At 33.7% G+C, this 14,116-nt stretch overlaps 1 protein-coding gene across 1 annotated transcript in view; it reads left to right on the forward strand.

Moving 5' to 3' along the window:
* LOC149777213 (uncharacterized) overlaps positions 1-14,116 on the forward strand; it is an 89,278-nt gene that overhangs the window by 56,474 nt on the left and 18,688 nt on the right. The window contains exons 9-17 of the mRNA XM_089941384.1: positions 94-349; positions 842-1,200; positions 1,621-2,826; positions 5,263-5,506; positions 5,962-6,075; positions 7,022-7,132; positions 8,913-9,033; positions 10,885-10,980; positions 13,081-13,130. Coding sequence (XP_089797510.1) covers positions 94-349; positions 842-1,200; positions 1,621-2,826; positions 5,263-5,506; positions 5,962-6,075; positions 7,022-7,132; positions 8,913-9,033; positions 10,885-10,980; positions 13,081-13,130 — 2,557 coding nt within the window. The remainder of the gene's footprint in view (positions 1-93; positions 350-841; positions 1,201-1,620; positions 2,827-5,262; positions 5,507-5,961; positions 6,076-7,021; positions 7,133-8,912; positions 9,034-10,884; positions 10,981-13,080; positions 13,131-14,116) is intronic.

Raw genomic sequence — 14,116 nt, forward strand, 5'->3', positions numbered from 1 at the left:
GATCGATACAATGCCTGCGTTACAAGACTTATCGAATCATTTTTTAAGTATACTATATTAGGGTTTTCATTGAAATTCTTAATTTATTTCTAGGCATTAAACATAAAATTCGAGAAGTTTGATGTTGAGTATCAACAGCATTGCATGTGGGATTATTTGGAAATTTATGATGGCGCTTCAACTGAATCACCTCTGAAGAGCAGATATTGTGGCTCGGATATTCCATCGCCTATTCAGACTAGCGGAAAAGAGGTCAGCTTTCGCTTCCAGTCCGATCACATCATTCCAAGAAGCGGATTTAAACTGAATGTTTCTTTGATTAATAATTCCCCAGGTGAGAGATACTCAGGTACGTTGTTTATTTGTGTATTTAACATGGACGACAGTATCATGGAAAGAAACAAAAACAACAACTCTTCTGATATTTCCAGTGATCATGTTTTCATAAGAGTCATAAGTAATACTTTGGGAACACAAACACAGCTGTTGCTTTTGAGTTGGTTGGTTAGAGGCAGCTTGTGGACGATGTAATATGGTAACAACACATGTACATCATGACTTTGAAAAAATACAGCAAAGTTCTATTGAAACATTCAATGTGTCAAGGTGTTTGTTTGTGACAGAGTATTCGTTTATTTGCCATAATCAAGCAAAACAATTTACTTACTTCAATTTAATTAAAATATTCCTAATTTCAAATATATTCAGTTTCAACATTAATAATAATAATAATAATAATAATAATAATAATGATTATGATGATGACGATGAAAATAATAATAATAATAATTATTATTATTATTATTATTATTATTCTTATTATTATTATTATCATTTCTAGGTTTGGATGAACAAACAACATCGGAATTAACGCAAACGTACTCAAATAAACCAACAATAGCAGCTACTACTGCACAGTTCTCAATGGAACCATTAACACCAGCAACTCCTGCACAGTTCTCAATGGAACCTTCAACAACAGCAAATCCTTCACAAGTTTTAAAGGAGCCATCAGATGTGTCAACAACAATAACCAGTCAGTCGAATGAAATCATCACACCGCCACTCGAGTCCATAAATATTTGCTCGAGGGGCGAAGTTTTTGTCACAGATAATATCACAGTAACATCTCCTAATTTTCCAAGTAACTATCCAGTAGACACCAACTGTGGTCTACACGTTTCAACCGTAGCAGGGAAGGTATATACAAGATTTACTCGTACAATAAGCAAAATTAAATTTAAACATTTCAGAATTTTCTGAAATTCAAATTGCTGACGTTGATAAAAAAGGAACGTTTAATGGATTAATACCCTTAATTTGTATTAAAATCGTATTTTTATTTCTAAAAGAACACTTTGCGTAGATCTTTTTAAGTTAGCCAGTTACATTTAGTTATTATTATTTTCTAAGTAATATTTGTTGCCAAACTGTATACTGAAGTGCTTCCATTTAGGTTTTGGATAATCTTTTCCAAAACAAGCACCAATACAGCTTCGTGTATTATGTCCCTGCATCTAAACTTATTTTTGCATTATTTGACGTTTTATTTTCTAGAAGCTTGCCTCTGTTATTGATTCTTACTGTCAGACAAGTGTATCATGGCATCATATCTTTCAGGTTTTTTCCATAGAATTTGTACATTTTGATTTGGAGTATCATGGACAGTGTTTGTGGGACCATTTATCTGTATATAACGGAGATTCTGACTCTTCGCCATTGGTTGGCACATTTTGTGGTACGAATCTGCCATTTTCTGTAATGTCTTCCACGAACAATATTTTTGTGAAATTTGTTTCTGATTTATTTATGCCAAACTCCGGATTTCAATGTACCATATATGTGGAGGACTCTATTAATTCAACAACACGCGTTCCAAAAACAGAATCATCTAGTCAACCAGATTCTACAATACTAAGTGGTCAGACTTCTGTGAAAGTTAAACAAATTATGACAACAAAAATAATGTCTTCAGCTGAGAAGTTTATTCCATCTGAATCAAGCATAACACCAAATCTGTTAAACAATTCCAATAAAATAAATACTAGTGTGCTGTTTTCAGGAAGTACAAGTATAACAGGGGAAGAGACAAGACACGCGACAACAAAAGAATTTGTATGGGCATCAACTGATGTAAATCCAAATAAGCATAATTCTACTGATGCTGTAACTCCCAGTAACCAGAGTTATACTGAGGCTGTAACTCCAAATGACCAACGGTCTACTGGAGCTGTTACTCCAAATAACCAAGCTTCTACCGAATATGTAATTCGAAATAATCAGATTTCTGTCGAAGCTGTAACTCCTAAAACCCAAAGTTCTACTGAATTGGTAACTCCAGATGATCAGAGCTATACTGAAGCCGTAACTCCAAATAACCAAGGTTCTAATGAAGCCGTAACTCCAAATAACCAGGGTTCTACTGAAGCCGTAACTCCAAATAACCAGGGTTCTACTGAAGCCGTAGCTCCAAATAACCAGGGTTCTACTGAAGCCGTAACTCCAAATAACCAGGGTTGTACTGAAGCCGTAACTCCAAAAAACCATGGTTCTACTGAAGCCGTAACTCCAAATAACAAGAGTTCTACTGATACTTATAAACATACAACAACAACAGTCACAAATTCAATACAGACAACAATTGGTATATCTGACACACAACTAACAACGCCAAGTCTTGGTTTTGGATTGCCCCAAGCCTGTAGTGGTGATGGCATGAACATCAGGAATTCTTCTGGAATTATTGATTCTCCAGGATTGCAAAGTAACAAGAAATACCCACACTCAGTGAACTGTACATGGATCATATTAGGCCTAACTGGAAATGTAAGTGCGTTTTAAGCATTTTTTCTTGACGAAATTTCACTTTTTCCTCTGTAGGAATTTTAGGTAAGTATTTAATACTTTTTTTTTCACTCAGAATCATCAATGCGATTATATCACATATATATATATATATGTATTTATATATGACAGACAAATGACTAGATACCCGAGTGATATCGACCTCACTTGACTAGATACACAACTGATGATGACTTTACATGACTAGATACCCAAGTGATGTCGACCTCATATGATTAGATACCCAACAGAGGTCGACTTCAAATGACTAGATACCCAAATGATGTAGACTTCAAATGACTAGATACCCAAATTATGTAGACTTCAAATGACTAGATACCAGAGGTCGACTTCAAATGACTAGATACCCAAATGATGTAAACTTCAAATGACTAGATACCCTACTGATGTTGACTGCAAATGATTTAATACCAGATGATGTAGACTTCACATGACTAGATACCCAACAGATGTTGACTTCAAATGACTAGATACCAAACGATGTAGACTTCAAATGACTAGATACCCTACTGATGTCGACTGCAAATCATTTAATACCCAAATAATATCGACTTCAAACTTTTTTTCTTTTCCAGATCACTTGTATACATAATATTTAACATCGTAAAACTAGAACGGGGGGTGGGGGTGGGGGTCTTTAACTTTTTGCGACTTTTTGACTGAATAGCTGTACATTAATATATCCGATTTCAACTTTTGCGATTAATCTGGTTTTATTTGTAATTTTTCAGAACTAAGAAATCCTCTGTTTTTAATTATAAGAAATACTGTTAGGTAATATTTAAACGGACATAGTTAAACAGTATGTTTGTGGTCTTTCAAAGTGTTAACGATACAAGTAGAGTCATTAAAGTGTAATTAAAGTGTATAGTATGTTGAATCAGTCAGGATCATCAAAGAGCGTAGCTATTTTCAATCAGTCAGGATCATTAAAGAGCGTAGCTATTTTCAATCAGTCAGGATCATTAAAGAGCGTAACTATTTTCAATCAGTCAGGATCATTAAAGAGCGTAACTATTTTCAATCAGACAGGATCGTTAAAGAGCGTAGCTATTTTCAATCAGTCAGGATCATTAAAGAGCGTAGTTATTTTTAATCAGTTAGGATCATCAAAGTGCGTAGCTATTTTCAATCAGTTAGGATCATTAAAGAGCGTAGCTATTTTCAATCAGTTAGGATCATTAAAGTGCGTAGCTATTTTTAATCAGTCAGGATCATTAAAGAGCGTAGCTATTTTCAATCAGTCAGGATCATTAAAGAGCGTAGCTATTTTCAATCAGTTAGGATCAGTAAAGAGCGTAGCTATTTTGAATCAGTTAGGATCATTAAAGAGCGTACCTATTTTTAATCAGTTAGGATCATCAAAGTGCGTAGCTATTTTCAATCAGTTAGGATCATTAAAGAGCGTAGCTATTTTTAATCAGTCAGGATCATTAAAGAGCGTAGCTATTTTCAATCAGTTAGGATCATTAAAGTGCGTAGCTATTTTCAATCAGTCAGGATCATTAAAGAGCGTAGCTATTTTCAATCAGTTAGGATCATCAGACTGCGTAGCTATTTTTAATCAGTTAGGATCATTAAAGTGCGTAGCTATTTTTAATCAGTTAGGATCATTAAAGTGCGTAGCTATTTTCAATCAGTTAGGATCATTAAAGAGCGTAGCTATTTTTGATCAGTTAGGATCATCAAAGTGCGTAGCTATTTTCAATCAGTTAGGATCATTAAAGAGCGTAGCTATTTTCAATCAGTTAGGATCATTAAAGAGCATAGCTATTTTCAATCAGTTAGGGTCATTAAAGTGCGTAGCTATGTTCGAACAGTTTGAATCATTAAAATGTTTAATTATGTAAAAACCGTTAATCTTGCCATCCACTGCCATCGGATCAAGCACCAATGGAAATAATGGTTGCCAAAACTGTACTCATTGTCTTTGGAAATTACATGTTTGCTGTCGCATTGTAATTGCAAAAATAAGTGACAATTTCTGCCCGAGAATCCCGTTATGTGTTCTTTATATCTGTGTTAATTGTCACCAGTACTAGATAATGCATACGAAGATTGCACACAGTATTTTATGTGCATAACGAACAGAAACATATTATTGCTTTGATATATCAAATTCACAACATTGCGTCATTTTGCAGAAGATATAGGTAAAATTTGCTTTTTCATGCTATTTGCAGACGATATGGGTAAATCTGTTTTTATAATATTTGCAGAAATATAGGTTAATTTTGTTCGATGTTATTGTGCAAAAGATATAGGTAAATTTTATTTCGTGTTATTTGCAAAACATATAGGTAAATGCTGTTTGATGTTATATGCAGAAAATATAGGTACGTTGTGTTTTATGATTCTGGAGAGGATAACGGTGTATTTTGTTGGTCTTATTTGCAGAGGATATCGGTGCAGTTTGAAGCCTTTGAACTAGAGAAAAGTGATAACTGTAGCAAGGACAGTGTTACTGTATATAAAAATACTATTCAGGACTCCAACTTACTAGGTCGTTACTGTGGACTTTTAGAACCATTTGAAATATACACGATAGAGAGAAAACTTCTAATCCACTTCACAGCAGATGAGGACGGATCAGAACGCGGGTTTATGGCTAAATACACGATAGAAACACCACCTGTTAAAAGTAAGCATTTGTTTTTGTTTTAATAATTTTGATTTATATGTCTGAATAGTTATTTTTTATGATGAATCAAAAAGAAAACGTTACGGTACATTCATTTCCTGTTTATGATCAGGAACGTAATTCTTAGAGCATGTAATCATTCTGGTGATTTTGTATACAATTGAATTAACCGTAAAGGTTAACATTTTATATTTTAAAACAAAAAATATATTTTCAGTATTGTTGTTTCTGTGTGTTCTCAATTAAAGGTCAGATTGACAAATTTTCTTTTCCAGGATGTTACCTTGAAAATCAATACTTTAGTAATGTGCAGAGGTCTTAGCATCGTTTCTATATGCTTGAAATGTATCAGATGCCGAGAGTACAGATTTTTTTATAGTATTGATTATTTATACTACCAATATATAATCTGGTTCGAGTTTTGGTATCGATTAGGTGTACTTCGATTGTATCAGTTTCAGATTGCCCAGCATGGCAAAGAGCTTGCAATGAAGGAACATGTATAGCTGACGAATGGTTCTGTGATTCCATAGAAGACTGTGCAGGGGGTGAAGATGAAGCAAACTGCGGTAATAACTTATTTACGAACATATTAAATTTCCCAAGCCAACTGTATGCTACATTTGTCAAACCATTGGAAGCATTTGAATTGTTATATTGAAATCTTACTAATCCATTTGAGTTATTGTTTATCAACTACAACAAAAACCGATGAAGGTAGAGGGCGATATCATTTATGTTTTCATATTAATTTGTTTATCTGTTTCCATCTAAATGACTTTTACACAAGCAGTGGAATGGATTCATAATAAAACTTATAGGCAACACATTGCAATAAAATATTGCAATATGAAACACTTTGCAAAATATTATTTCAGCATGCAATACCTTGTAATATATTATTTCAATATGCAATACTTTGCAAAATATTTTTTCGGCATGGAATACTTTGTAATATACTATTTCAATATGCAACACTTTGCAAAATACTATTTCTGCACGCATTACTTTGTAATATATTATTTCAAGATGCAATATTTTCCAAAAATATTTTTTCAGCATGCAATAACTTGTAATATATTACTTCAATATGCACTACTTTGCAAAATAGTATTTCAGCATGCAATACCTTGTAATATATCATTTCAATATGCAATACTTTGCAAAATATTATTTCAGCATGCAGTACGTTGTAATATATTGCAATACTTTGCAATATATTATTTAAATATGCAATACTTGGAAAATATTTTTTGCCATGGAATACTTTGTAATATATTATTTCAATATGCAATACTTTTTTAACACATTCTTTTTATATGCAATACTTTGCAAAATATAATTTCAATATTCAATACTTTGCAAAATATAATTTCAAGATGCAATTATTTGCAACATACTATTTCAGTATGCAGTTCTTTGCAACATATTACTCTAACGTTTATGCTGAACTGTAATACAGATTGGAAAGTAATAATATACTAATAGGTTTTATGGAAATTCTTCATTCATCAGCTATTTGCTCGGACGCACAGTTCCAGTGCGATTATAATAGATGTATTGCGGCAAACCGAAGATGTAATGGGATACACGATTGTCAGGACAAGACGGACGAAGATTTTTGTGGTAAACCTTTAGTTTAATGCCTAATTTTTGCTTGTGAGAATTTAAAATAATTTGCCTTATGACATGAAGCCCGAGATCTGGGAATGTAGAATATGCCTCATGCTTTGTCCCTCAGGTCATACAAAAGAGTTGTTAAATCTTATCTTGCACCAACACGATCCAAGTAGGTAACGCGTATACTGTCAGATTATTTACATTCTATGGACATGACGCTCCCCCCGCTTTGCATAATGCTCACTGAAATCGCTACTTTTGTATTCTCAACACGTTATGGTGCATTGGTCACCCTTGAAATCTCGCTCGTTTGGACATTTCATTCTTTGCTTCGGTTTTTTAAATGGCGCTTTCCTTCGTCCATAAATAGATATCAAACTCAGGTTCTGGTCTGTGATGTGACTTGTTTGTGATAAGGGTAGATAAGTTTGTAATACGGGTAAATTCCTCTCATTTTCAATTATAACATCTTTAAGATCTCTATGTTTCGTTGTGGATACAATAATGCATATTGGATATGTGATATTGAAAAGTCTTTCGACTTGTTACGCTAGGTCGGGCTGGTTCTTTTCCTGCAACCTGAGTATGTAAAGAACCACATGTTGCTGGCAGTGAAACTGGTTAGCTGTCCATTTAAATCTTTAAGAGATACTTGATTGACGGATATCAAAGTCGGTTGAGGGGTCGTTTAGTCCTTGTTATTATACGATCGTAACCATGGATTAATTGCAAAATATATTCTTACCGCTCGTGCTGGCACATAAATGTTTACTTGCACGTGATTCTCAGTTTTATCTCCTTTTATTGAAAAGATATAGCGATATGTCATCCTTGACTTGTAACACAGACTGCACATCACATTCTATTATTGAAAAGATATAGCGATATGTCATCCTAAAGTTGTAACACAGACTGCACATCATATTCTATTATTGAAAAGATAGAGCGATATGTCATCCTTGACATGGACTTGTAACACAGACTGCACGTCACATTCTATTATTGAAAAGATATAGCGATATGCCATCCTTGACTTGTAACACAGACTGCACATCACATTCTATTATTGAAAAGATAGAGCGATATGTCATTCTTGACATGGACTTGTAACACAGACTGCGCATCACATTATGTGATTGAAAAGAAATAGCGATATGTCATCATTGACTTGTAACACAGACTGCACATCACATTCTATTATTGAAAAGATAGAGCGATATGTCATCCTTGTCTTGTAACACAGACTGCACATCACATACTCATTTTAATTTCATCGTCTCTGATTTAAATTGTCTTTATGTACTGGAATTAAACGTTTGTCGTGGTTTTTAGTAATACCTATTCTCTTGGATCATTCTTTTAAGAATCACTTAATTAATGATGGCATCTTCAGAAATCACTCCAAAGCTTCTCTTTTGTTAGGAAATATAGGAAATAAATATGTTACGGATGGAATTAGACTGGATTTTAAAAAGGCTATTTAATAATTCATATCCTTTATCTTAAATTATCTTTGTAAAGACAAAAAATAAGGATGGCTTCGAACTTTTAGGTTGAAATATTTTCTATTTCTGAATACTATCACGTACATCATGTACTTGGTATTTTTTTAAAATAATACAAAAGCCACACATTACGTAAATGCTTCCATAATATATCTTTAGAATTATAATGCATGTTCATTTACTACAAGACCCGTGTTATCTTTATATTCTTCATTTGTTCGTATTGTTGATGTAACTTTGTTGTCTTTGATGAATCGATTATATTGTTTTGGATATCACAGTCAGCATTACAAACATTAATGGCAGCCTTAGAATCATGTACGAGAACAAATGGTACCCGGTATGTGGAGTTGGCTGGACCACTGCCCTCGGACATGCGCTCTGCAAAACGGCCGAATACAGGTCTATCTATCTATCTATCTATCTATCTATCCACTCACCGACCTTCCCACCCACCTATTTATCTATTCATATGTCTACCCACCCACCTGTCTGTCTGTCCATCTATCTATCTATCTATCTATCTCTCTAAGTACCTGTTTGTCTATGTCTCCCTGCCTGTCAGAGTGTCAGTCAGTTATTCAGTCAGTAAATTAATGAAAAGTTCCCACTAACATTTGTCCATTAAATTATAATAATATATATAGATTGTATGTTGGATATATATTTGGTGCAGCTAGAACCAGACTAAAAATTATCGTGTCAATATATGAAGGGTAGTTCTTACAGCTTTAGGGTTCTATGCAAGGTTTATCCCATTAGCTTTCATTGCTAACTCATAGTTCTCATTGATCCAAATACTTTAATGTGAGCTAAGAACTTACAAATTTGACACTTTTCACTTTCAACTAGATCACAATGATAATCCTCACTTTGTCATTGTAAAAGTTCTCATACACGCCATCTGAACCTGTCAGATGAGTCATGGTACTTAGGTTACAGAGTTGACTGCAGTGTTTAGAATGAGATTTGTGAGATTTACCCGTGTCAAAACGTATTTGAATTCCATATTGAACTTCTTTTCATGGCCGTAAAAGGTCAGCAATATCAAGAGGATTATGAACGGATTTATGCGGATTTAGTTATCCATTTAAATTAACTTTCCTTTTGGCTTCTTTGAAGGCCTAACACCTTTCATGTTCAACATGAACCATCACCATCAGTTCTATTGATTTCAACATGACCCATAAGAATCAATTTGTAAAATAATGTATAATTTTATTTATACTGGGGTAATTTCAATAAATTTCCTTGTGTACAATATAAAAATATTAAGAGTTTTATATTTACGACAAAAGGTGAAGATTTATTATGTGCAGTCAGACATTTGTTATAATCTACTGAAATATAGTTTGAATCGATGTAAATTGCAAATGAACTTATCTGAAGTATACATTCTAGAACGCGTGTGGTCGCATTTAATGTATCCTCCTAATGCTTTCAAAAAGGGTTTCACATCTTTGTTAAAGTTTATTGCCTTATAACACAACTTAGAAAGGTCCGACATATTGACCCGAAGTAGTCGGTAGGTACAAATATTTTGTTTCACTTCAATGCACGGGTTGAATGGCTTACCTGCTTCAGTTCATCACTCTGATAAATCGATGTGATTTGGGTCATGTCCAGTGTTATATTCTTTAATCAGCTATCATAACAGGATATGTATAGGTCTTATAATTTAATTAAGAGAGGTTCTATTGTTGTTTAATTGATTAAATGTATTCACAAAAGCAAACATATCGTTACGTGCAAAAGAAGGACATGTCTTTGTGTGTGTGTGTGTGTGTGTGTGTGTGTGTGAGTTGGATTTTTAAAGTTGTTTAACAATTTTTCAGTGATATTGTTACGATGTCTGCAATGTGGCAGTTTATAGTGATGTCTAGCACTGGGGCATCATGCCGCAGACATGTAGCATCATGTCCCATCCAGTCACATTATCATAATACCAGGCCGACCAGTTCTAACACTAACCTCTTAATGATGAACGCCTAGCGAGGCAGCTGTTAGTACCATTTTTATAAGTCTTTGGTATGAATCGACCTAGGTTCGAACCCTCGACCTCTCGCACTCGAGGCAGACGCTCTAACCATTAGGCCACCTGAGCGGTCTGCACATGCATTTAAGAAGGCCAAGAAACACGTTTTCTACTAAAAAAAATTGAAAAGTATTTCAACCAAAAAGTTAATCGAGAAAGGGAGATTTTGGAAAACTTCTTTTGGTATTAATTATTTCAGTAGCTCCTTCCAATTTCAGAGAGATGGCCAGTGTTTCCTTCCTCCCACTGAAAGTCAATACGACGATGATACTGATCAATAGCATATATAATATCCATCAGAACATCGAAATAAGGTAACAATTGAATAGAAATGTTTTCATGTTTGATGCCTAATAACCATTTGAACATCGAAATAATGCAACAGCTGAATAGCATTGTTTTCATGTTTAATGCATAATAACCATTTGAATATTGAAATAATGCAACAGCTAAATAGCATTGTTTTTATGTGTAATGCCTAATAACCATTTGAATATTGAAATAAGGCAACAGCTGAATAGCATTGTTTTCATGTGTAATGCATAATAACCATTTGAATATTGAAATAAGGCAACAGCTGAATAGCATTGTTTTCATGTGTAATGCATAATAACCATTTGAATATTGAAATAAGGCAACAGCTGAATAGCATTGTTTTCATGTGTAATGCATAATAACCATTTGAATATTGAAATAAGGCAACAGCTGAATAGCATTGTTTTTTATGTTTAATGTCTACAACAAATGTCAATGTTACCACAATTTCTGTTTCTATTAGTTTCAGTTATAACAAAGGTGGACAATAATGCCTTTCCAAATATCTTTGTTATTAGTAAAATAGAACAAAAACGTGTACTCCATCAGGGTGTCTCTATTATTAGTAAAATAGAATAAAAACATTTATACTCCATCAGGGTGTCTCTGTTATTAGTAAAATAGAATAAAAACATGTATACTCCATCAGGGTGTCTCTGTTATTAGTAAAATAGAATAAAAACATGTATCCTCCATCAGGGTGTCTCTATTATTAGTAAAACAGAATAAAAACATATATGCTCCATCAGGGTGTCCATCAGGGTGTCTCTATTATTAGTAAAATAGAATAAAAACATGTATACTCCATCAGTGTGTCTGTATTAGTAGTAAAATAGAATAAAAACATGTATGCTCCATCAGGGTGTCTCTATTATTAGTAAAATAGAATAAAAACATGTATACTCCATCAGTGTGTCTCTATTATTAGTAAAATAGAATAAAAACATGTATACTCCATCAGGGTGTCTATATTATCAGTAAAATAGAATAAAAACGTGTACTCCATCAGGGTGTCTATATTATCAGTAAAATAGAATAAAAACGTGTACTCCATCAGGGTATCTCTGTTATTAGTAAAATAGATGAAGAATGTTCACACTCCATCTGGATGTCTGTACTGTTAATACAACAGACGAATAATGTATATACTTCATCTGGGCTTCTTTATTATCAGTATATTTGATGAAGAACGTATATATTCCATTTATGTGCCTATGTCATCGGAAATACTGATGAAGTATACACATACTCCATCTGGATGTCTAATGAAAGTTACATTACACTTCCAAAATGATTATATATCTTTCTGTTTAACCCCTCTTATCAGTTTTCGATTGATGATGTTATGATTCTATGGTCATAAACTAAGCAACAGAACGAAACAAAAACATCTTATTTGTAACATGTAACAAACAATTCAATTATCAAAGTTATAAATGAAATACGTGAGAGGAACTTAGAGTATGATGAAGTGAATCCAAACTAATCCTTACAAAGGTATATTGAAGTCCTAAATGAATGTAAAGTTCCTTATAAATTATTATTATTAATTGTCAACACATACGTCAGCATCTGTTAATAGATCCTATGTAATACTACGCTCTTGAGATACTCAGGTTACATACGCAAACTTTAACTAAAGATATCTGTACGGTTTACAGTTGAGAATAACAATTATAACAAATTAGATAAAATCAAAGAAAAATATAGATATACATAATAATGAGTAAAAAATTTACGATTAAATCTGAGTCAAAATATTTTGCTATCAACGGAATCATGGGACAACTTTACAAAATAGAACCTTTGAGAAATGATAATATAGGATATCTTTGCAAAAAGGAGTCATGGAATACCTTTACTGAACTATACATTTGCACAACAATACTCCCATGTTCTTATTTCGTGTATCATTACATTATTCTTGTATCAGAATACTACACTGGTCTTATTTTGTACATCACTACATTAGTACTGTGTCAGATAAAGTATGAAAATAGCTTACAAGTTATGCACACACACACACACACACACACCTAATAATATGCGGATATATCGTGTAATATAGTTTGAATAATATGCGGTCTTTCTTCATACAGTGGTAAATGCCCAGAGCCAGGAGAAGTCAATCTCATCTGCAAAGAAAGTGGTAAGGAACTGAAATAAATGTCACAGAATCAAAATCTAAGCAATATACACTGACGGTTGAATTTCTACTTTAGAATTAAATTATGTATGTTTTGTCTTTAAGGCCTTCCTTTCATCTCAATTTAGTCACCTTTACTCCGTGCTTGTTCGATTATGAAATATTGGAAGAATATTGACCGTATCTATAATTTGCAGGTTTTGATCAGTTTAGTTATATCGTATTAGTATATCATATGGGGGCCCCTAGTGGCCGAGTGGTCTAATGTGCTCTCCGTTAAGATCACTGCCATCTCACCTCTATCTGCGTCGGTTCGAGTCTCAGATTCAGACAGTGTGGGTATGTGAGAAAGCTTGCCAGTAGCTTCTCGTGAGTCGGTGTTTTTTTCCGGTGTTTTCCCGGGTTCTTCCTCCACCATTAATACTGGCCGCCATGTATAGCCTATCGTGTGCTGAAAAATGGCGTTAAACCCCACAACAGCAACAATATATCACATGGAGAATAACTGTCCTTTGCATGTGTCAGGGATTGATTAAAATAAATGCAATAAGCTGACATGAACAGTGCTAAACTAGTTTCTAACTAGCCTAAGAGTTTTCGACTCTAAATGCGTCCTTTTCAGAGGCAAATACAAAACAGTGACAAAACAAACAGAAACCTAGAAATGGATGAGCCATATAGCCGTCTGCTTTTTGTGTAAATTTACCCAAGTCCAGCTGCAGAATACTTCTCTTCTCCTGGCCACACATTCAGTGATGTAACACTTATTGCAATTGCTCACAACCCTAAGTGGAATTCCGAAACCCGGAAAGGAAAGGAATATTACTGAATACGCGGCCTTAGAACATTGAAACTAAGCTGTTTAAACCAGAAGAATAGAACAAGACATCCACTCACAAATAAAATTAAGTAATTCATTCAGTTTGCTTATTAGGCATCCAAAAACCTACCACTAAAACAATGAAATATCCGGGATATAATTTACGGTT

The sequence above is a fragment of the Sinohyriopsis cumingii genome, chromosome 18 (genome assembly GCF_028554795.1).
Source record: "Sinohyriopsis cumingii isolate HCF-2022 chromosome 18, ASM2855479v2, whole genome shotgun sequence".
In the NCBI taxonomy this organism is placed as follows: Eukaryota; Metazoa; Mollusca; class Bivalvia; order Unionida; family Unionidae; genus Sinohyriopsis; species Sinohyriopsis cumingii.